The 25,721-nt window shown below is 41.3% G+C and overlaps 1 protein-coding gene across 5 annotated transcripts in view; it reads left to right on the forward strand.

The window, feature by feature from the left end:
• Positions 1–25,721, forward strand: part of LOC149263633 (uncharacterized) — a 313,839-nt gene that overhangs the window by 178,590 nt on the left and 109,528 nt on the right. For 4 of the 5 annotated variants that reach the window (XR_016259290.1, XM_089426542.1, XM_089426545.1 and 1 more), the window contains exons 5-6: positions 876–998; positions 2,952–3,071. Coding sequence is in view for 4 of the 5 variants with exons in the window: in XM_089426542.1 (XP_089282668.1) it covers positions 876–998; positions 2,952–3,071 (243 nt within the window). In the remaining variant the exon portion in view is untranslated. The remainder of the gene's footprint in view (positions 1–875; positions 999–2,951; positions 3,072–25,721) is intronic. The other variant, XM_089426543.1, reaches the window with a different exon arrangement.

Consider the following 25,721-nt stretch of genomic DNA (forward strand, 5'->3'; position numbering starts at 1 on the left):
GATACATAGGCTATAGCATGTTCTCAAACAATGTACAATATTCATTTACCACTATAACTAGATGGGAATTTTTAGATTTTAAGCCTAATGTCCAGGAAGATGACAAGTTGATTAAGATGTAGAGTTAAAATATTCAATTGATGAGCATATAGAGCCATTTTTTGACATGTGGTTAGACCTACCATACATCATCATATCAATAGAGTGATCATTGATGAGACACTCAATTTTGTATTAACAATTATTCTTTTATGTATAAAGCATGGTGCATCATGATTTCAATTGTCAGATTTATGAAATAACTAATGATTTCAGTTCTAATGTTGTCATTCATGAATGGTTTTGATTTTCAACATTGGGTTTGTTTTAAAAAAATTAAAATTAAAAAAATATTAGTGTATTTTGTATACGTGACTTTTCCCCATTGTATCCGGATCTCGGCTTTTCAAAAATCTGGTGGATCCATATTCATATTCGAATTCGGATCTGTATCCATTTCCATCTCCTGGTAACTTAGTGTTTTTCTTTTATGATTTTGGCATTGTATTGAAAGATGCATAGAGTGGTTCATGGATGGCATCTGTTTAGAGATTGAGCCAACTTGCTTTGTACACTTTTTAAAGTATACGAGATTGGAAGTTGAGGTATGGCAAAGATTATATCTCGGATGTTAGAATTGATAGAATTTAGTTTTCACAAATTCTGAAGTATGTCTAGTGGATTTTAATTTTATGGCCATAGAGCAAAGCATGTCTAGTGGATTTTAATTTTATGGCCATCGAACAAAGCATGCATTCATTGCTTACTCTTGCATTGGTTGATGTCATATATGACTAGTTTCTTTTGTACTTGAACGTTAAGAAAATGTTTTGCAGGGTTCTCATGAGGCTGTTGCAACAAAGACTCTCACAGGAAACATGTTGAGAAATAAAGGAGTGGAAGCTCCTAGAAAGAGATCTCGGTTAGGTGACAAAACAAACATGTTAGTTGATATAGTAGTAAGTACGAGATATATGGTTGATATTTTATTGTGTTTTATTAGTCTTGGGAGATGTCTTTAATTTTCATTGCTGTAAATGATGTATGAAAATAAATTCTTGCTTTACTTTTACAGAATGAAGAAGTCAACTTAGTTCTCAATAGATAAATTAATAAAATGAAAAAAATCTATTTGTTAGTATTCAATATATCACCTCTGAAATTTGCACTTCAAGCGGTAAAGCGCTAAAGCACAATGTAACCCCAGGGGAACCCAGGAAGGCTTCCCACTGTGATCACAACAGTGCTTCTTCTCACTTTAGGTCAGTTCTTTTCTGGTGCGACATGGGTTTCCCTAAATAAATGTATGAGAGAAAAGGATGATTGTAGGTTGCTAAGACTAGTATCAATCTAAGGGTTGTGGAGTCAAATAATACAAACAAATAGGGCTTGATGTCATGTAGAAGAAGACATAGTCAAGTTAACAACAATGTGCCATGACTGATCCAAGTAGATCTTTTAGGTTATGACTCATGAGAGTTAATGCGGTCCCTTGTACAACAATCAGCATCAAGAATATGTAGCCAACATATAATCTGCAACTATAGAGTATTGAAGGAAGCACCATAACATAAGGTCACAACGAAAAGAATCAAGCAAGACAGCCTTGAAATCAGTGGACATCCCAAGCTACAAGTTACTGCTTGGATAACAACCTCATAGGATGAAATGAGCCATTAACATGTGCCACACTACATTGGATGTCCTAGAAATCATTAGAGAGTAGCTTGATGATTTACAGTGAAAACATGGATGGTTTGAAATTTCTGTTTATCATGGTTAGACACATCTGCTTATGTCAGTTTTGGTTTAGTCCTAGGCAATTTTCACCTTTATTGAGGAATGGGAGATGATTGAATTTTCCATTTAAGCTTAAATTCTGAAAATATTCTTTTTGTGGCTCTCTTCTAGGGGTTAGTGGAATTAGCACAACAAAGGTGTTTTCTTTAGAGCACTAGTGTGTGGGAATTTTGTCTCTTGGATGAATTTTGGTGTGTTAGAACTTAGAACTTAGAAGAGCATTCTGTTAACAAATTTTGAATGACAAGAGAGGACGTATCCATGTTGAGTCAACTGATGGCCTATGTGCCCATATGACACTTAATTGGTATACTAGTTAGCAATCTAGTTATTCATGCAAGGTCTTATTCTAGTGCAGATCCTATACTTCTTGTTACCCATCCAAATGCATGGTAACCTGGGAGAATTTTTTTTCCTATGAGTAAGCTTGCCAACCAGCAATCCCTACATGCAAATGCTTTCTTTTAATGGTGCATGAATGTAAAGGTACCCCTGCTAGTATAAGGGTTAATAAGTCCCAAAATATTGAATATAAATAAAATATCAAACAACAAAAACATCAAGGGGAGGTTGAAAATTGAAATGACCACGATTCTTTCTGGAAAAAGTGTGGATGGGCTAAAAATACTTGAGATGAGTTCTGTGAGTGAGCTTGTTATGGAAAATGGTGTTACAAGATTTCTTGCCATAAAGGTTTTCTGTTTCTCATTTCAATTTCTTATTAAGCTTTTCCTGTTTAGAATGCTTTTCCTGAAATTTTGAGCTTTTTGGTTATCTGAATTGATTCTGGAAAGTGTTTTTCTTTTATGATTTTAGCATTGTATTGAAAGATGCATAGAATGGTTCATGGATAACATCTGTTTAGAGATTGAACCAGCTTGCATTGTATATTTTTTAAAGCATACTAGATTGGAATTTAAAGCATGGCAAAGATTATATTTTGGATGTTAGGATTGATAGAATTTAGGTTTCACAAATTCTGAAGTATGTCTAGTTGATTTTAGTTTTATAGCCATATATCAAAGCATGCATTCATTGCGCACTTTTGCATTGGTTGAAGTCATATACAACTAGTTTCTTTTGTTCTTGAACTTTAAGAAAATGTTTTGCAGGGTTCTCATGATGATGTTACAACAAAGACACTCATAGGAAACATGTTGACAAATAAAGAAGCGGAAGCTCCTAGAAAGAGAGCTCGGTTAGGTGACAAAACAAGCATGTTAGTTGATAAAGTAAGTACAATATATATGTTTGATATTTTATTGTGTTTTATTAGTCTTGGGAGATGTCTTCAATTTTCATTATTGTAAATGATGTATTGTTGCCACCCAAATCCACACTTAGGCTAGCGCGGAGAAAATCTTCAAATTCACTTGGTGTGGCCTTGGGGGCAAGTCTGAAGTTGAGTAGCTGTCACTCAACTCTCAACTTCTCCATCTAGGCTAAACCCTAGTGAAGCCAAGGGGGTGGACCCAATGAGACAAAAAGACTAAGGCTTGATTAAGCTAAGTTAAACTAAATCAAGTTCTAGGAGTTAAATGAAATTACACAAGATACATTCGACCATCAATAAATAAATGCAGCATTTAATTTTCAAAGCATATAAATAACTTCACCATGAAACAATAGATGTAGCAATGACAATTAAATGAATGAAGTGCTGAAATAGCAAATGGGATAACCAATGAGACTAGTGCCAAGAGAGTACTTGTAAAAGTAAATGCTTGAAAGTAAAGTACTTGAATGTAAAGTGGCAATGAGATAATGAACAAACTCCAAGTGCTAGAAAAGGAAATGTGATGGAGCGTTTTTGGTTAATTTTAGTTAGATTAGACTTCCACTTGGGTTTAGGTTAATTAAGTGTGTCAGTGTACAACATGAAATGTGTGGTTGCAATAAATTAAATCTAACTAAGGTTTGAACCTCTTGCAACCTTATCCTCGTTGGGTTAAGGAAAGCTGCAAGGAAATCCTACAGGGGGAAGCTTAGCTTCAATGAGTATCCCCGAGAGCTCGCAAGTCAGCCCATTCGCAAGGAGGTCCAACACTAAGGGAAATAAGCCCCTAGCCTTAGTTCACAAGTTGAACGTTTACTGTTTTCACCTGTTGAAATATGTAACTAGGTTCGGTCTTCATAATGACATGTAATCATGATTTTATGTATTTAATGAAAAGAGAAAAGTAAATTTATTATTGTTATTCTTGAGGCATGGGTTTCATGCTCAAGAGAAATTTATTTTTAAGTCAAGCACCCATTGAGTACTTATAGGCTTATCATAAAGTCAATTGGGTCATTGTCATGTATTGAAGACCCATTTGGGCATGTTACATATTGTAAAGAAAAAATATTTGAGTCAAAGTTGAGTCGAAAGACCCTCCAAGACCTCGTGGTGGTGCAAAAAGCAAGTTGGCCTACATGAAGGGACAAGTCGGCTTAAAGATAGCAATTTGTACCCCTCAAAAGCCTATAAATAAGAAGGAACTTGACCTCATTTGCACACACTCTCAAGCAAGTTTGATCTCCTCAAGATAGATGCTGGAAAAGGACGAAGAAGCAAAAGAAAAGCAAGATTGAAGTTTTAGGCCTCTCTCTCTCTCGTGTTAGGGTTTCTACATTTGCTGGGCAAGTCGAAGTGTTGGAAAACCACTGGGTCAAAGTTCCAGAAGAATTTGTTGGGTAGATCAAAGTTCCAGAAGAATTTGCCAGGCAGATGAAGTTCTAGAAGAATTTGCTAGGCAGGTCAAAGTTGCAGAAGAATTAGTTGGGTAGGTCAAAGTTGCAGAAGAATTTGCTAGGCAGGTCAAAGTTGCAGAAGAATTTGCTGGGTAGGTCGAAGTTGCAAAAGAATTTGCTGGGCAGGTCAAAGCTGCAGAAGAATTTGCCGGGCAAGTCAAAATTGAAGAGGAATCTGCTGAGAAGTCGAAATTGCAGAAGTTGTTGGAAAGAATTGACTTGGTCTTGGAGGGTCTTGGTCAAGGGTCATAGGTCTTGGAATTCATCACTTGAAGGTCTTTAAGAAGAGAATAATTCTTGTGGGTTTTACTCTCAATTGGATGTTATTTTCTGGAGCATGAATGTGTTCTAGCCACACAATTTGGTGGAGAGGCTAGAATATGTGAGATCTCCAAAACCCAGAAATCGTCTATGGAAATTCCACCTAGAGAAAACCCAACTGCCTTTTCCTTAGAGAAATCCAAGCTTTAAAATATGGTAGAAAAAGCTTAGCATACCCAATCAATGATTTTGTTTTGATTGAAGAGTACTTTTTTGCTAAGGTCATGATAGAGGAGTCCAACAATCATATCTCCAATATTGAGGTACACAAGGGGCTTGGTGCTCTTGATTAAATGCCAATCCCATATCCTCCTATGTGATAGAATCTAATGAAAATGATGCAATCTGATTAATCCTTAAAATTTGAAATCTGTTGAATTTTGAATGGAATATGATATTCTATTCTCTCCATATGAAGTTTAATGAGGTTGGAACCACTCTCAAACATTCCAAAACTGTTAATGGTAATGTTAAAGTTAAGTAGAAGGATAACATTTGTTATCCTTTAGGAACTTAACATTACTATCAAGTGCCAACTATTTTGGCCCAAATTGAGACTGAAACCCTCTTTTAAAGAAAAATCTCCGGTCTTAGAGGCTTCTAGAAGTCGTATTGATTCATAATTAACCTCTAATTAGGCATTAAAACCAAAATTGCAGGTCCCAACAATCAAATTAAGGAAAAACAGACAACGTTTTTCTGTTGGAAAAAAACGTGCTATGTGGATGATGAAACACACTTGAAATGTGTTTTAGTCTGTGGGAAACACGTTTCCCATAGGTGAAATGTGTTTCATACATGTCATATTGAAACAAATGGTGTTTTGATATGGAAAAATGATTAGTATGGGGGTGGGGCCACGTTTCCTGCAAATAGGAATATATCCTCTTGTTGGATCAACACAACAAGCTTAATGATGGTGGGACAATAAGAAGGAAGCAAGCCATACAAATGAGCCAACATGTGCTAATCCTTCCTAGAATGTGCCATTGAGTCCCAAAGATTTTGCTAGAAGAGTGTGGAAGCTCTGCAATACAAGCACCCCCTGTTAGTTTTTGTAGCATAGGAGGTGTTCTAGTCTCAAAACTTTGTAGAGAGGCTAAAACATAGAAGTTCTCCATAACCCATAAATCAGTTATGGAAATTCCGCCTAGAAGTGTCTCAATTAAATTATTAGCCTATTTTTAATTATTTCCTAAGTCTAGCCAGGTACTACGAATTGCTGGCAAAGGTTCGATTTTCATTGGCAGGGTGGCAGAAAATCCGAATTGTTCAGAATAGTGATTCCAATAGGCAAAGGGAGTAGCAACAACTCAAATTTTCACTGAGCAGATCCCTTGTCTGGGCACAAAGGGTTTTGTAGCAGTTTGTAGTAGCAGAATCAACGTCTGGTGGAAGAGAAATAGCACAAATTGAGGGAAGTTTCTCTCAGAGGGTTTCTAGACAAGAAATCCGATTTTGCCAATTGTAGATTGGCAGTAGCTGTGAGCAAATTTTCTCGCTCCAGCAGGGAGTGCAAATAGCAGATTCAACAACCGAGCAGAGGAAGAGGGAGTTTCCAGATCAGATTGGAGATGGTTGGGCTTAGAGATCAAGATAGGTTGGAGGGAGCGTCCAACTATGTCATTTGGCAGGCTAGGATGTCCTTCCTTCTAGGTGAATTTGGCCTGAAAGCCTATGCAGAGAATGTGGTGGTAGTACCCTTGGACCTTGATTAGCTAAAGGAGTACATAAAGGAGATGGCAAAGGCGAAGTAGATGATCTTGGATGGAGTTTGATGTCATATAATCTCACATGTGGTAGACAAAGGTACGACCAAGGAAATGTACGATGCTATCTCCGAGCTATATCAGAGTACTTCCGAGAAGACGAAGACGCTCCTACAGGAGTAACTAAGGAGCATCAGGATGCAAAAGGGCAAAAGCATAAGTGCCTTCCTCACCAGGATTGAGGAAGTTCGAGACCAGCTTGTAGCTGTTGGAGAGGCACCCTAATCCATAGAGCTTGTACGATTGGCACTGAATGGTGTCTCAGAGGAATGGAAGGTGTTTGTCCAAAGTATCTTTGGCAGAGACACATTGCCTAAATGGGATAGGATGTGGTCCGATTTACAACAAGAGGAGTTGAGGTAGGCTCTAGTAAATAGCACCATCAATGACAACAACAACAACAAGGGACCAAAGGGTGAAGAGGAGAATGTGGCCCTAGCATCAAAGGGTCCCAGTCAAGGATAGGGGAAAGAAGAAGAAGGACATGTCAAAGGTCAAGTGCTTCAGATGTGGCGTGTTCGACCACTACAGTATGAAGTGTCCTCTCAGGAAGAAGAAGAAGCAGGAGAAGCAGGACTAGTTGGCAGCGTCTGCTGAGATTGATAGGTTGTCCTCCAAGTTGGAGGAAGATTTTGCAATGTGTGTATTTATACCTCCAGCAGTGAGGTGGGGCGATATGGAGCTATAGTCCCGGAGTTGAAGATTTGGGCAGTGTCCAGTGAGGTGTCCTCATGGATCGTTACCTTGCTACAGGGGCCCACAATACTTAGTAGCAGGATGGATCAGTGTCAGTGATGCAGTTAGCTAACCCAAGTGACAGTTGCAGACTAGTGGCAGTTAGGTGCTGAGAAGCGCAGTGTAGTGTTGGCAACAAAGTAGGTGGCTCAATAGCAGAGTCAACAACAACGCAGACTCCTTAGTGGACAGTGCATAGGCTAGTAGCAGTCAGGACTCAGGAGACAGATGCAACAAAGACACAGATGATTCAATAATTGTAAGGACTATACATAATTTGATGTAAGGACTATACAGAATTTAACAGCCATTGTAAAGATGGTAAAGGATTTCTTAAAATCATCATGAACCTGTGATAAAATTACATAAAATTTTACAAATCTAATTGACAGAATTGATGAGAGTACCTACCTGTTTTCCTGCGGATGAAGATGCTTCAGAATTTCTTAGCTCGCTCCTGTTACGAAAAGACCATAACCTCCTAGCCAAACCATGTACAACCTGGGTACTCAGTCCAAATTGCTTTTTAATTTCTACAATTTGTTCCCCCATGCCCAAAAACTTTAGAACAAGCAAGGGTCCTTCCCACTGTCTTCAGATTCTTCGTTCTTCCTCCTTTCTCCCCTGTTTTGGTTTTTCCCGGTTCAGATCCCCTTAAAAACTCTTTCTACCTCTATATGTATCCTTCCTTGGCGGTGACTGCTCTCTCCACCAGCGATCCCACCGCTTCCATTCATAGTGACACCTTTCCCCTATGTTTAACGTGAGTCATATTCCTTTAAAGGTGTGGTTATATTATATTTAGGATTTTTTGTTTGTTTAATATAAATGGCTTAGGTTCATACTAGGTACTTTATTTTGATTTACTTTATCATTTTAATAATTTATTAATATAATTTACTAATATTCTAGGATATATAATTATATAACCATATGTAAAAATTAAGTTTATGTAAAAATTAACTTAATTTTTACATCTATTTCTTTATAACCCTTTTTACTTTATACTTTTTAAATTTATGTCATTGGTATTTGCTCATTAATTATGATGCATTAAGCAATATGCGTGTTGATGGGTGAAGGTAACTTCTATTTGAAGGAGTGTCATGATATTCAACATTTATAGTTAATTTTAGAATATAAATACTAGTGCAGTGCATGCAATACATGCATATGTAGCTATCATATGCATGCATCGTATGCATGCTAATATTCTTGCGCTCTCTATATGAAAGATGGGTCATTACAATATTTAGGATGCTTCTCAGTTGCAGTAGTGGTAGTTGCGAAAACAACAAATGAGAGGGAGTCATAGTGCAGATGCAGAGTTGGCAGCAGTACAACAGTGTCAGCAACAACAGAGATACAACATCAAAGTTGCGCAGTGATTGGTGGGCAGTGGCAGTCAGTCACATTAGCAAACATCAACAACGTGACGGAGGTTGATGCATAGACATGGTGTTGTAGCAGTGGTGCAACACTAGAACACTTTCCTTGCTAAGAGAGAGTGTTAGTTTTTGTAGTATCGGAGGTGTTTTAGTCTTGAAACTTTGTAGAGAGGTTAAAACACATTAGTTCTCCATAACCCATAAATCATTTTTGGAAATTCCACTTAGAAGTGTCTCAATTAGATTATTAGCCTATTTTTAATTATTTCCTCAGTATTAATTGAGGTAAGGTGTGAATCATCTAGAAACTCACATGGATCGACTCAGATATGATCTTGGCTTTGATTAAGTGTTAATCTTGGTCGTTGGAGTTCCAACAAAAGATTATAAGAAGAAGTCGATGGGTAGATGGAGAACACACACACATAAGAGATCGATTTCCTTGGAAAGTTCGATTTTCCAGATGCAGCAGCGGGAAGAGTTAGAGCTAAAGAAGGAAGCAAAGACAGAGAGAGGCAGGGACAGTGAAGCCAGAGGAAGATTTTCTAGATTTGGTGAGTACGTTGTAGAGGTTGAAATCTCTTTAGGAAGCAGCGCAAAAGCTTCAGAGGGCAATTTGATTTGCTAAAGGAAGAAGAGTTTTCAGTTTTAGAGGCCAAGAAGGGGTTCCAGAGTGCCGAAGAAGCGTTTTCTGAGTCAACAACAGGCAGGACGACTAGATTGGTAGTCGATTCAGGCAGCACGTGTGGTAGGCAGCTCCAAAATGATGCAGAGCTTGTGCAAAGCTAGTTGGACGACTAGTTTTTCAGAGGCAGTCAAGTGTTGGGATTGCTTAGAGTGAGGATAATTTCCCTTAGATAATTTTTTCCAGTATTTTCTCTACAGAATTGCCAGTTTTCGGCATCTAGATTGTACTCAGATTATTTCGTTGCTACTTAATAATAAAAACCCTCAGCTGCTGCAACAATTTTCCTAAGTTGAGTTTTTTCTATGGACATTTATCCAAAAATAAGTCTCAAAATTTTTGTATGTGTGCTAGAATATTTCTCTGTTTCCAGTGCTATTATTATCGGTAGTTTTATTTGTGAAGGTTGCAGTGTGATTTATTCGATATTTGCTGCAGCAAATAAATTGTTAATTAATTAACAGTTAGAATAATTAATTCCAGTTGCTGCAATAAGATTTCAAACTTGAAATTTTCACACCCTATAGCCCCTAGGTCTGAATACATCGCCTCACTAGATGTTTATTGGCTCTATTGCCAACCATATTCCATTTGATGAAACCTTCAACAACCTTCTAGGTTGCCGAAATTCTCCGAAAAATAAATGACCTTAAATAAATGAAATTATCTTTCTATAGCTTATTATAGTACAACCACAACACCTTCCCCCCCCCTCCCCTAAGAAAAGTCATAATTTCCATTGTGATAAAAGATGAAAATTACATTTGTATGGTTCATGGATAAACTAGACAAAAAGTGCTGATTTTACATATCAGCCACATCTGTTCAATACATCCGAACAATAGCAAAAAATAGTTACATCATTACAAAAAGGATAATAGTGTTCTATATATAGAGTCCAATAGGAGTGAGTGCTGTTTGCTATCAGAAATATGTGTTAGGTAAACAATGACCATGGTCCTGATGTGCCAAAAAGGATCCAAAAACAAGATCAATCCTCTAAGTCCACATCTGGCTGTATATTCTCGGTGAAAGGTTGGTGATAGTATTGATACTGATCAGTGTTGTTGACTTCTATCACATGCCAAGTGCCAAACGTCTGCTGCGCGCCTTCTTTGGATAGCTGATCTGAAATATGGTTTCGCTCCCTGTAAATGTGATGACAAGTGATGGAGTCAAAACAAGATTTGAGGAGCAATACTTCATCTAATAAACTTCTGAGAGTGTGTGTGTGACAAGTGGATTGTGATGTGATCCAATCGATCACCACTTTGGAATCACTGAATATTTGAAGGTGGGTGCACTATTTCTTAAGAGAGAATAATAAAAGAAGCTTAAGACTGAGTAATTCTGCAAAATTGTTAGTGCCTTGGTCGAATCCAACTTTTAGCTTGAAAGTGAGAATCAGTGAGATATAGGAAAACCCCTCCGCCATAGAGACCACGCTGTGAGGATCCGTCAAAATATGCCCAATGGGAGAGAGTGGTCAATGTGTTCCATGGTTACATTGCGTGGTACTGATGAATTTTCAGCATTCAGAAGCAAAGAGAAAATTGTTGTAACTTGTGACGTGGTGCGCTCCGGGATAAATGGGGTGTCATGTGTTGATTTGGGGTAGCATCGAATGTGATCTAGCCATGAAAATTGGTGGAGAGGCTAAAGCACATAAGATCTCCAAGACCCAGAAATCGTTTTGGAAAATTCCATCCGGATGAAGAGTTATTAAAATAATTAATATTTTTAATGAGTTCCTAAGTCTAAACTTAGGAAAATAAAAATATTAATGGGTATTAATAAAGATAAGGATGAGAAGCTTCTAAGAGACGAATATCAAGTCTATTTTAATCTTAGCCATGGATTAGGGACTTAATCTCGGCCGTTGATTTATCAACAGGAAAAGTATAAGAGAAGGCTTGAGGGTCAGTTGGAGACACATTGAGGGAGACCAGTCAGTTCGATTTCTGGAGCGGGGCTTGCTGAGAAATTCGAACTAGAGGTCTGGATTGTAGCAAGAGGTAGCGAGTACATAACAGAGAGGCAGGAACAGTGCCGGAGGACCAACACAGAGTTCAAAGAGGAAGATGCAGAGGCAGCTGGACTGTGCAGTCTTTGGAGGGCCTGTGTGGGTGACGCAGAGAGCCCAAGTGCTGACGCAGTGAGGTAGATGCTGAAGCAGAGGGTCAAGGCGTTGCGCAAAGGTTAGGTGGACAAACGCTGAGCCTAGGGGAGGCGCCGGAGGATTTGTCTTTGTTGGGTGAGCCAGTTTGGCACCCTAGTTGTACTCGAGAAGAGCTTAATAATAAAATCCTCCTCTACTACACCGATTTTCCTGGGGACAATTGTCCAAAATTATCTGTGTTGATGTGTTTGATTCTTGTGCATGTAATTGTTTCTGTATTATAGTGTGATATCTGCAGTAGAATTTATTTTAATATTTACTGAAGGGTTTTTGTAAATAACTTATTGGAAAATAAGTAGGTAAAATAAATCAGTTGCTGCAGTAATAGAATTTTCACATGGTATCAGAGCAAGTAATTAGACAGGAAGGGAAAACCAATTATGGGTTGAGATCATGATGCAGAGGCATCTACGTCAGGAGACGCGCAGATTTTCAGAAAATTGCACAAGAGACAGTAATTTCGATTTCTCTATGCTAGCTTCCAGATTGGAAGAAGAAGTTGCTTGTGTGACAAGCTCTGCATCATCAGAGGTATGGTATATAGACAGTGGAGCCTCCTGGCATATGATAGGAATCCGGGAATGTTTCTCAGATTATCAGGAGGAAAGGATGAATTTTCAGATCACCATGGGGAATAAGGCAAAGTGTACTCCAGTAGGGAAGGGTACCATAGTTTTTCAAACAGAAACGGGAGAGCGGTTCCGTGCTACCAATGTGCTGCATGTGCCAGGACTAGGGATGAACTTACTTTCCGTATCGCAACTTCAAGGCAAGGGCTATGACGTTTTCTTCATTAAGGAGAAAGTATACGTCAAACACTCGAGCTGGACAAAGAAAGTACAGATCAAAATAAGAAGTAACTAGTTGTATAGGTTACAGCTAGAATCACCAGTGGCATTGATAGGCAGTAATGGAGATAAGGATTTGAATGAACTATGGCACAAAAGAATGGGACATTTGCACCATGGGGCTCTGAGAATTCGCAGGAAAACTGTAACAGGAGTTCCGAATCTTAGTACAGAACGAGATGATGTATGTAGAGGATGTGCTCTGGGCAAGTATGGCAAAGCAACATTTCCTAGAACTAAAAATAGGGCCAAGAGTGTACTAGGATTGATACACTCAGATATTTGCAGACCTATGTCTACTAAAGCTCTTAGTGGTGCCAAATACTTCGTCACCTTCATTGATGACCACTCAAGGAAAACTTGGATTTATTTTTTGAAAACCAAGGACGAGGTTTTCTGTCGATTTAAAGAGTTCAAGGCTCTGGTGGAGAACCTGACAGGGAAGAAAATAAAAGTTTTGCGCTCAGATAATGTTGGAGAATATGTCGATAAGGACTTCACTGATTTTTGCGCTTAGGAGGGCATCAGAAGAGAGTGGACAACTCCTTACAATTTGGAGTAGAATGGAGTAGCAGAAAGGAAGAACATGACTATCGTGGAAGCAGCTAGGGCCATGATGTATGATCAGGATATGCCAAAATTCCTGTGGGCAGAAGCATGCAACACAACAGTCTATGTCCATAATAGAACTCCTCATAGGGCATTGGGCAAGATTACTCCAGAGAAAGTCTTCACAAGAAAGACTCCTGAAGTCAGCCATTTCAGGATATTTGGGAGTTTAGCATATTGTCGTATACCCGAGGAGAAAAGGAAGAAGTTAGATCAAACTGCAGAGAAATGATATCTAGTGGGATATAGCGAGAACGCTAAGGCATACAGAATCTATATTCCAGGGAGCAGGAAGGTAGTAGCTCGACGAGATGTGAAGTTCATGGAAGATAGGGCCTTAAGAAAATCTCAAGAAATACCTTCCAAGGAGTAGTCAAAAGATGAGCCATTGGTCAAACCACTTCAACCAGCGGAAGCTAAGAATTCTTCTTCAGAACAGGAAGAATCACAGGAAGAGGAGGAGCTAATAGAAGCACCTTCTACCAAAGGAAGAACTAGCAGGGAACTTCGACAGATTCTGTGGGATGCAGAAGATCTCATTGGTGCACCAAGAAACAATAAAGGGGAGCGAAAACAACCAGATAGATATCATGCATTAGTAGCTCAGGATGGGGAGCCTTCCAGTTTTTGGGAGGCTGCTCAACATCAAGTTTGGTTGGATGCGATGGTAGAGGAATACAACTCTATAATGGTGAATGATGTCTGGGAAATAGTGCTTAGGCCTCGAGACAGATCAATGGTAGGTTCGAGATGGATCTACAAGATTAAATACGATGCAGATGACAGTGTGGAAAAATACAAAGCCAGGTTTGTGGCTAAGGGTTATGCTAAGAAGGAAGGAATTGATTATGAAGAGACCTTCGCCCTAGTAGCTAGGTATACATCTATTAGAACTGTGATATCTCTTGCAGCTTAGATGGGTTGGGAGATTCATCAGATGGATGTCAAAACGACATTCTTGAACGGGGTAATAGAAGAGGAAGTATACATGGAACAACCAGAAGGATTTGAGACACATGAGAAGAAGTCTCATGTATGGAGATTGAAGAAAGCCTTGTATGGGTTCAAACAGGCACCTAGAGCGTGGTATGGTCGAATTGATGGCTACTTGCAAAAAATGGGGTTCATCAAGAGTGATGCTGATCCCAATCTCTACTATCTGGTTGTAAAAGGTGAGCCTCTAAAACTACTATTATATGTGGATGCTATCTTTCTGACAGGGTTATCCAGGCTCATCAAGGACTGCAAGAAGAATCTAGCCACAGAATTTGACATGAAGGATTTGGGACAGATGCATTATTTCCTAGGGTTGGAAGTTTGGCAGCAGAAGGATAAAATCTTCCTTGGACAAGGGAGATATGCTACAGAGATCCTGAAGAGATTCAGGATGCAGGACTGTAGGTCGATGGCTACTCCAATGATCACCAACTGGAAGAAAATTGATGCATCAGAAGACAAAGATGTTGATCCCACCTTATACAGGCAGCTCATAGGGTCCCTGATGTATCTGGTCAATACCAGGCCAGACATTTGTTATGCTGTCAACACCCTCATTCAGTTCATGGTGGAACCAAAGAGGGCTCATTGGGCAGCAACCAAACATGTTCTTAGATATTTACAGTGAACAGTTGGTTACGGAATCTTGTACACCAGAAGTAAGGATGTCAGATTGAGTGGGTTCACTAATGCAGATTGGGATGGAAGTTCAGTGGATTGGAAAAGTACCTCTAGGTGCTGTTTCAACATTGGATCGGGATGTCCTCCTGGTGCAGTAGGAAACAAAACACTGTAGTTCTGATCTCAGCTGATGCAGAATTTATGGCCGCTAGCATAGCTTCGTGTGAAGCCATATGGCTTAGAAAACTGCTTGTGAAACTATTCAGAAGAAGGATGGAAGCGACCAGGATCATGTGTGATAATTAGATTTGCATCAAGCTCTTTGAGAATCAAGTATTTCATGATCGGTCAAAGCACAACTATATTTGGTGTCACTTTGTCAGAGATTGTGTTCAACGAGGAGCTGTACAGTTGAGCTACACTCCTACAAGAGAACAGGTGGCAGACATCCTTACCAAGGCCCTTGGAAGAACTAAGTTTGATTATTTTAGGGAAAAGATGGGGATGATAAAGAATCCATTTCAGTAGTAGAAATGGGTATGATGTTGCGGTGCAGATGCAGTGTTGGGAGGAAGGACCAACAACAACACAAATGCAGAGGGAGTTGTAGTGTAGATGCAGTGTTGGGAGGAAGGACCAGCAACAACACGGATGCAGAGGGAGCTGCAATACAAATGTAGCAGTGGCAGTGGTAGAGCCATAGGCAATAGTACAGGATGTAGCAGTGCAGAGGATGTTGGGCAGGAAGGCCAAACAATCAGCAGAGGTATCGGTGCCAGATGATCAGGGTGATGCTCAGTTGAGGAGTATTACTAGAGCACATTCCTCGCTAAGAGGGAGTGTTGATTTGGGGTAGCATTGGATGTGCTCTAGCCATGAAAATTGGTGGAGAGGCTAAAGCACATGAGATCTCCAAGACCCAGAAATCGTTTTCGAAAATTCCATCTGGATGAAGAGTTATTAAAATAATTAATATTTTTAATGAGTTCCTAAGTCTAAACTTAGGAAAATAAAAATATTAATGGGTATTAATAAAGATAAGGGCGAGAAGCTTCTAAGAGACGAAGAATAAGTCTATTTTAATTTTAGCCGTTGATTAGGGACTTAATCTCGGCTGTTGATTCATCAACAGGAAAAGTTTAAAAGAAGGCTTGAGGGTCAGTTGGAGACTCACTGAGGGAGACCAGTTAGTTCGATTTCTGGAGCAGGGCTTGCTGAGAAATTCGAACTAGAGGTCTGGATTGCAACAAGAGGTAGCGAGTACATAACAGAGAGGTAGTAATAGTGCCGAAGGACCAGCGTAGAGTTCAGAGAGGCAGATGCAGAGCTACTTAGGAAGACGCAGAGGCAGCTTGACTCCGCAGTCACTGGAGGGCCTGCATGGGTGACACAGAGAGCCCGAGTGCTGATGCAATGAGGTAGATGCTGATGCAGAGGATCAAGGAGCTGCTCAGAGGCTAGCTGGACAAACGTTGAGCCTAGGGGAGGTGCGGGAGGATTTGTCTCTGTTGGGTGAGCCAATTTGGCACCTTAGTTGTACTCGAGAAAAGCTTAATAATAAAATCCTCCTCTGTTGCACCGGTTTTCCCACATTAGGTTTTTCCGGGGACAATTGTCCAAAATTATCTATGTTGATGTGTTTGATTCTTGTGCATGTATTTGTTTCTGTATTATGGTGTGATATCTACAGTAGAATTTATTTTAATATTTACTGAAGGATTTTCGTAAATAACTTATTGGAAAATAAGTAGGTTAAATAAATTAGTTGCTATAGTAATAGAATTTTCAAATCATGGAAGATTTTCTGATTTCGCCCTATCCATATACCCTAGCACGCAAGCAGGGGAATGTTTTTAATCTTATTTGAGGATGATCCATTCCACCAATTTTCCCATCCTTGCAATAGTGATCTACCTTGCCATCTAGTTGAAATGGATAGGCCATGGTAGATGGAGTTCCATACTTAATCAGCGACCTGGTAGGATAAAAATAAATGTTCAGTGGTTTCCTCTGATTGTCGACATAACGCACACCATGAGGGACCGCAGAAAGAACTCTTCTTCATGTTGGAATTTCTAAGTCTATCCGTCATAAATTCTTCCTATGATATCTGATTTATTTCTTCCTACTTGTTCATTTACTTAACAAGTTATTTACCATGTAAATATTGAAAATAAATACAAATACAATATCAACACATACAGATCATCAACTGAAGGAAACAAGAACACAAGTGACACAGTTATTTTTGGACTAATGTCCCCGAAAAAACCCAATGCGGGAAAACTGGTGCAACTATCAGAGGGTTTTATTATTAAGTAGTTTCAGAATACAATCTGGGTGCCAAAAATTGCTCACCCAACAGGGAATGCCCTTGGCAGTAGTACCTCTCAGTCGGAGACAAATATCAACCCCAATTTGCCCCACAAAATCTCCCAGCATCAGCCTCTCTGGGCTCTACATCAGCCACTGGTGCCTCTACGCCTCCCACACTGGCCCACCTCAGGCTCTGCGCAGCACCTGGTTGCCTATGTATGGCCTCTCGATGCCTCTGCGTGGTCTCCAACTGGCTCTGCGTCAACCCTCTCTCGGCTTCAGTGTTGATGCTCCCGGTACTATCTCTGCCTCTCTGCTACTGTATTCACTGCCCCTCAACTGCAACTCTGATCACTCCTTCAATTTCCTCAACAAGCCCTGCCCCAGAAAATTGAATTCTTGATCAACTCAATGTGTTCTCCAACTGACCCTCAAGCCCCTTCTTATACTTTTTTTGTTGACAATTCAACGACTGAGATTAAGTCCTTAATCAACAACGAATATTAGATCTAGCTTGATCCATGAATTTTGGACCATTCTAACTCAGTTTTATATTAATTCACATCAATATTTTATTTTTCCTAAGTTTAGACTTAGGAACTCCATTAAAAATATTAATTATTTTAATATCTCCCAAACTAGTTAGATTCTGTCCAAACCATTTCTGGGTCTTGGAGATCTCATGTGCTTTAGTCTCTCCACCAATTTTCGTGGCTAGAGCACATCCGATGCTACTCCAAATCAACACTCCATCTTAGCGAGGACTCTGCTCTAATAATACTCCTCACTGAGTATCACCCTGATCATCCGACATCTGTCCCTGTGCTGATGCTAGGCGTGCTGCCCAACATCCTTTGCACTGCTGCATCATGTACTGCTACCCATGGCCCTGCCACGGCCACTGCTGCATCTGCATTGCATCCCCTCTCATCGAGCTGCATCGTGCTGCCCATAGCACTGCCACTGCTAACTGCTGCACTGCAACTCAGTTGCTGAGAAGTAAGTAATTGATCCTCCCAATTCTGACATCAGGCTAGAAACACTCCCGATGTTGAAGCTCCCTCTGCCACTGACAAGTGCTCCCTCTACAGACCTCTGCGCTGCTGCAACAACTCCATGCCTCTCGCACTGCTACCTCACACTGTCCTGGGACTCCTGCAGTGTAGCCCTTTCTATCGCTTCATCTGCATCCATCTCTATCGACATCCGCCAGTCTTGCTACTCTTCTTCGGGGCTCCCGTAGCAAGGTATAATCCACGAGGTTGGGTACCTCGAGGATCCTACCCCTCATCACCTATAGTCCATCTGACTACAGCTTGATGTCTCCCCACCTCTTCTCTCGAGGTGTATGAGCACTCATGGCACAGTCATCATCAGTCTCCACTTCGTTCTCCACCTTCGCCGGCGTAACCTTGGTCTCAGAAGCCTCTCCCTTGCTCTTCTTCCTAGGACACTGGTTCGCATAGTGACCCAGTTCCCCACAATGGAAGCAGTTGACCTTGGAGAGGTCCTTCTTCTTCCGTTTCTCCTACTTTCCGACAGATGTGAGAGCCGCATCTTCTTCCTCCTCCTTGATTCTGACCCCTTTTCCGCTACTCCCCGCCTTGGACACCCGTCTGATCTCTTCTTGACAAAGAGTCACCTACAGTTCCTCCCAATCTGAAAGGCTCGTCCTGCCCAGTATGCTCTGGACAAATACCTCCCAATCCTCCGAGACTGCGTTCAATGCGGTCCGCTCCATTAGTTCCTGATTCGGTGTAGCCCCTATGGAAGTTAGTTGATCACAGATTTCCTTCAATCCACCGAGGAAGGCATCTATTTGCTCTCCTTTCTGCATCTGATATGACCACAATTGGTTTTTAGGTAACGTCCTCCTCTGGACAGAAGTATGCTGGTATAATTTCTTTAGAGCCTCCCACATCTCATTTGCCGTCTCCTTCTCGGCAATGTGTGGCACCACATGATCCTTGACACCATCAAGGATGATGCACTTTGCCCTGGCCATTGCCCCCTCGTACTTGTCATTTTCAGTTGGGTCAACCGGGATTGCTATCGTTTTCGAGGCGAAGTGTTTGATGCGATACCTGTCTAGAATGGACAAGATCCTGGCCTTCCAGACTACGAAGTTTGAAGCTTTGTCTAGTCTATCCTGATCTTTTAGCCCATTCACTGCCATTTCACTGCTCCTGTTTCGACTCTTTCAAGTCTCTTTACTTCCCATCTGGGAGTTCTCGGTGTGACTCCTTCTAAGCCTCGATTTCCCTCCTTGAAACCCCTCTGCCAATGTCGAGATGCCCCACTTCGATCGTTAGTGCAGCTGCACCACTGATCCAGATTTCTTGGCTAGAAATCCTCGGCAGCAACTCCTTCCTCCTTGGTCTTTCCCTGTTAGGTACAGTTCTGACCACAGTACCCCACCAGCTTCGCTCTGCAACTTACCCACAGCCTGCTTTGTCTCGACAATCTGAAGGTTAGAGCCTCTAGGCTCTGCGCAATCCCGACACCAGCAATATCCACACCTCCTGGCCACGGGCGTCAATCCTTCCTGACTGAGAAAGATGATCGGGCACTGCGTAGGTCAGGTCTGCTCCTCTCTGCCACTATGCTGATCCTCCTCCTGGCTTGAACTGATGATGCAGGCACTGCGTCACCCCTCCCTTGTTGCTTTCCACAAGGAACAACTTCTGTCACTCACGACAATTGTTTCTGTTGTTGCTGCTCTGCTTGGCTGATGCCCTCTGTTATCCTGTGATCTGCAACCATGCTCTGATACCATGTTGGAATTTCTAAGTCTATCCGTCATAAATTCTTCCTGTACTATCTGATTTATTTCTTCCTACTTGTTCATTTACTTAACAAGTTATTTACCATGTAAATAATGAAAATAAATACAAGTACAGTATCAACACATACAGATCATCAATTGAAGGAAACAAGAACACAAGTGACAGTTATTTTTGGACTAATGTCCCCGGAAAAACCCAATGTGGGAAAACTGGTGCAGCTATTAGAGGTTTATTATTAAGCAGTTTTAGAATACAATCTGGGTGCCAAAAATGGCTCACCCAACAGAGAATGCCCTCGGCAGTAGTACCTCTCAGTCGGAGACAAATATCAACCCCAATTTGCCCCACGAAATCTCCCAGCATCAGCCTCTAGGGTTTGCGTTAGCCTCTCTGGCCCAGTGTCAGCCTCTCGGGGCTCTGCATCAGCCTTTGGAGCCTTTGCGTCTCCCACGCTGGCCCTCCTAAGGCTCTGCGCAGATCTTGGCTGCCTTTGCGTGGCCTTTAGCTGGCTCTTCGTCAACCCTCTCTCGGCTTCTGCGCTGATGCTCCCGGTACTATCTCTACCTCTCTGCTACTGTATTCATTGCCCCTCAGCTGCAACTCTGATCACCCCTTCGATTTCCTCAGCAAGCCCTGCCCCAGAAAATTGAATTCTTGATCAACTCAATGTGGTCTCCAACTGACCCTCAAGCCTCTTCTTATACTTTTCTTGTTGACAATTCAATGACTGAGATTAAGTCCCTAATCAACAGCGAAGATTAGATATGGCTTGATCCATGACTTTTGGACCATTCTAACTCAATTTTATATTAACTCACATTAATATTTTATTTTTCCTAAGTTTAGACTTAGGAACTCCATTAAAAATATTAATTATTTTAATATCTCCCAAACTAGTTATATTTTGCCCAAACCATTTCTGGGTCTTGGAGATCTCATGTGCTTTAGCCTCTCCACCAATTTTCGTGGCTAGAGCACATCCGATGCTACACCAAATTCACCAGTAGGTAATTTATTCTCCAATATACACCAAAATAACATCCGGGCTTTTTCCGGCCCCTTGAGCTTCCATAAGTGTTTCCAACACCAACAAACAGTGCCTGGTTCCATTGATCCAATGGTGATGAGGTATCCATCTTTTGGAGAATAGGTGCCATATTTGGAAAGAATCCACAATAGTTCGTCTTCCTGATCATTTAATCGGATGTGTGATGAAGACAGAGCATTAAGATAGTTTCCTCACACCTCGTGCCACTGCCCTGGGATCTATACCTCCTCTGTGGAGAGCTAGTGTGTTAAGTTATGGTATGTTCTATGCTTATAACAGTTTACTTCTTTTTCTTATTATATTCCACAGATTAGCAATCACATGTACATAAAGTAAAGTGCAGATAGAACATTAAACGATCGACAGAAAACAAGCCAAGACAAGAGACACAAGATGTGGCGGCTAGCCAGGGACAAACCCCACAATGTGTGGGGAAACCCTTTGATCAAATCTTCTTTTATCTTCAATAATTCAGCAGAGAGAAATAGTACAATAAATCTGATTCATATCAATAGTAGCAAACCCTAGATCAATAGCATCAACATTAGCGGCTTCATTATCAAACTAGGGCAGACGATATCTCACAAACCGACCGTTGGATCGGCTTGATTCCACCACCAAAAGTTGCGGCTTCCAAAGGAGGTTCAGATGAACCTACAACGCAATTCAGATGAAGATATCTTCTAGTCCAGTAGGTCAATCTTTACTTCTGCAGTTGCAGCGTTAGTTTCGGCAGCTTCCGGCTTCAAAACTAGGGCAGTCGATATCTTGCAAACTGTCCATCGGATTGACTTGATTCGACCACCAAAAGTTGCGGCTTTCAGAGGAGATCCAGATGGACCTACAACGCAGTTCTAAGGAGGAGATCTGATGGTCAACGCTAGTCAAACTTTGGATCTGCAGTTGCAGCTTCAGGTTCAACAGCGTCCGACTTCACATGTGTGAGAGAGAGACCCTTTTCTGCGCAGTAGAGAAGAGACTCTTTTCTGCGTAGTAGAGAGAGAGATGTGATGAGATGAGTGAGCCCAAATGAGGAAAAGTCCTCTTATATTTATACACAACGTTGGTGTTTGAATAGATGTGACTGTTGGGCTTCTGAGCCTACATGAGTTGTAGGTTGGCTTGATAATAATTCCATAATCAAAATAAATTCATATCTCCATGAATACTTATCGGAATCGGATGATCTTTATATCAATCCTACACCTCTCGACGAGAGGAATCTAATAAAAATATTATCAGCCATGAATAAGATGACCCACATGAAGTTTTGCCCTAGTTGCCAATTTTAACACTCCCTCTCAACTAGGGAGAACTTCATCTGCAATCTGTCTATCGGTCGTTACTATTCATCCATCAAATGCACTGCCCTGTATAGCCTGTCCCTTGCCCTGCTCTGCTCTATTCTGCCTGTTCTGCCCTGTACTGATCTGTATTGTTCTGCTTTGCTCTGCTCTACTCTTGCATTGTTCTGTTCTGCTCTGCTTTTGTCTGAATTATGAAGAAGAAGAAATGATTGAGGATGTATCATACTGACTCAAAGTCAGTCTCAGAGTATGTACCACTGGTCCCAGACCAGTCTCAACCAACCCGAAGTCAGCGTCATAGTGAGTACAACTCCACTGGTCCCAGACTAGTATCATCCTCCACTGACTCAAAGTCAGTCTCAGAGTGTGTACCACTGGTCCCAGACCAGTCTCAACCGACCCGAAGTCAGCGTCATAGTAAGTACCACTCCTACCACTGGTCCTAGACCAGTATCGCAGTCTCAGAGAGTGTACCACTGGTCCCAGACCAGTCTCAACCGACCTGAAGTCAGCGCCATAGTATGTACCACTCTCACTGGTCCCAGACCAGTACTGCACTGACTCGAAGTCAGTCTCAGAGTATGTACCATTGGTCCTAGACCAGTCTCAACCAACCCGAAGTCAGTGTCATAGTATGGTACAAATCCTACCACTGGTCCCAGACCAATATCATTGATCCCAGATCAATGGAGGTCATCCTAGCGTAGGGAGTACGGTAGATACAACGATGCGTCCATCGATACTACAATGGTCCCTAACTTCATTTCCTTGCTCATTGATCAGATGTGAGGTACTTCCCATGAGTCCCAAACTGCATGGGTAGGATGCCTCGACAGGAGAACTAATCAATCCTGTCCTCACAGGAGAACACATCAATCCTGCTACAATCGCCATGGAGAACACATCAATCTAGGCCGCCATGGAGAACACATCAATCCAGGCCTCACAGGAGAACACATCAATCCTGCTACAATCGCCATGGAGAAAACATCAATCCAGGCCTCACAGGAGAACACATCAATCCTGCTACAATGTCGCCACGGGGTGTACATGTATACCACCAGGGGATAGTGAATCATCCTGTGGTCATATGCTGCTCCAAGAAGCACCTCGCACCCCCCTAGAGCTCCCAGAGCTCAATGCATCATACATGACCCTCATCAGAGGTTGTTTCAAGAACTCCAAGTTGTTCTTGGAAAGTCAGAAATTTTACTTTCCCAAGGGGTTTTGTCAGAATGTCGGCGACTTGTTCATCTGTACCGATATGTTGGAGCCTTATAGCTCCCCGCTGCACCATATCTCAAATATAGTGGTATCTGATATCGATATGCTTGGAGTGATCATGAAATACGGGATTCTCTGACAAACGAATCCCACTCTGGTTGTCACAAAGGATCACGGTGGTATCCAATGTAAATCCAAATAGTTCACTGTAGAGTTTTCACATCCAAACTGCCTCACAGGAGGCCATGCTGGCAGCAATATACTCTGCTTCGGCGGTGCTCAAGGCCACCGACTTCTGCTTCCTGCTCATCCAAGATATCGAAGCAGATCCCAAGGAGAAACAACACCCGGAAGTGCTCTTACGGTCCTCCACATTGCCTGCCCAATCAGCATCTGTGTATCCAAATAGTCTCACATTTCCGGCAGTGTATCTTAACCCATAAGTGATAGTGCCACGAAGATATCTCAACAGATTCTTGGCACCAATCCAATGTATGTGGTGGGGTTCAACCATATGTTGACTCAACGTGTTGATTGCGAAGCATATATCTGGATGGGAGTTCACTAAGAACATTAATGCTCCGACGAGTTGCCGATACTCGGTAGCATTTTGTAAAACAGGTCCAGCAGCACTACCGCTTAACTTCTTGAAGTCAAGCTCCATTGGGGTAGTTACAGGCTTGCAGTCCACCATACCGAATCTTTCCAATATCTTCACCACATATTTTCCTTGAGATAGGAAAGTTTCTCCTGGCTTCTGCCACACTTCAAGTCCTAGGAAATAGTGCATCAGTCCTAGGTCCTTCATTTCAAATTCAGAAGCCAACTCCCTCTTACATTTGAGAATGAGAGGGTCTGCACCTGTTAGAAAGAGGTTGTCCACATACAACACCAGTATGAGAGGTTTATCATCTTCAACCTTAAAGTAAAGGTTAGGATCGACTTCACTCCTAGTGAATCCCAATTTCATCAAGTAGCTATCGATCCTCTCATACCATGCTCGGGGTGCTTGCTTCAGCCCATCGAGAGCCTTCTTCAACCTGCATACATGAGATTTTCGATCATAAATTTCAAATCCTTCGGGTTGCTCCACGTAGACCTCTTCTTTGATCAAGCCGTGCAAGAACGTAGTCTTGACATCCATCTGATGTAGGTTCCATCCTTGTGAAGCGGCAAGAGCTATGATCGAGCGGATGGTCGTATCTCTGGCAATAGGTGCAAATATCTCATCATAGTCTATACCTTCCTTCTAGGAGAAACCACGAGCAACAAAACGAGCCTTATACTTTTTCGTACTTCCATCTGCTGAATGCTTTATCTTGTAAAGCCATTTGGAAGTAACAACTGTCTTGTCCTGGGGTCTGGGAACTACTTCCCAGACATCATTCTTCATGACAGACTCATATTCTTCAGTCATAACATCCTTCCATACTTGATGCTTGACGACATCTGAGAATGATGAAGGTTCATTTTGTATGATCGTGCTCATGATGGTCAGGTATCCCTGATACCTATTAGGTTTCTTATTTTCACGAAAGGTTCCTCTGGGTGTAGCATGTCCGTTAGCATCATCAAGTAGCCTCCTAAACCATGAAGGCCTCTTCCTAGAAGAGGAAGGCTCATGTGGAGGAGGATCAATCAGATCCATGGGTTCTTCTACATCAGGCATTGATTCATCATCCTTTTCTTTCGGTTCCTTGGTGTCAGTTTCTTGAGAATTTCTCAAAGTCGGAAGATTGTTCACCTTGCTGAGGGCTATATCTTTGTCAAAGGTGACATCATGACTAATTACTACTTCCCTTTGACCGGCTACATAGATTCTATAGGCTTTAGTATTTTCACCATAGCCCACGAAAATTCCCTTCTTTCCAGATGCACCCAATTTATTTCTTTTCTCTTTCGGCACATGAAAATATACAGGGCTTCCAAAAATTCTAAAATGAGAAACATCAGGTTTCTTACCGGTGAACTTTTCTTCAGGAGTCTTGGAACCCAATGCTTGATGAGGGCATCGATTTTGTACATATACGACAGTGTTTGCAGCTTTAGCCCATAGAAACTTCGGAAGTCTTTGATCATGTAGCATGGCCCGGACAGCTTCCATAATTGTGCGGTTCTTCCTTTCTGCCACACCATTCTGTTCAGGAGTATATGGTGTAGTAGTCTCCCTCTTGATGCCAGCCTCTTTACAAAAATCATGGAATTCATTAGATTCATATTCAGTCCCATTATCAGTTCTTCAGATCTTGATCTTCTTTTCGGTTTGATTCTTGATTAGGGCTTTGAAATGTCGAAACCAAGAGAACACTTCATCCTT

The sequence above is a fragment of the Pinus tabuliformis genome, chromosome 6 (assembly GCF_031772625.1).
Source record: "Pinus tabuliformis cultivar Carrire ecotype Pingquan chromosome 6, CPIR1, whole genome shotgun sequence".
Lineage (NCBI taxonomy): Eukaryota > Viridiplantae > Streptophyta > Pinopsida > Pinales > Pinaceae > Pinus > Pinus tabuliformis.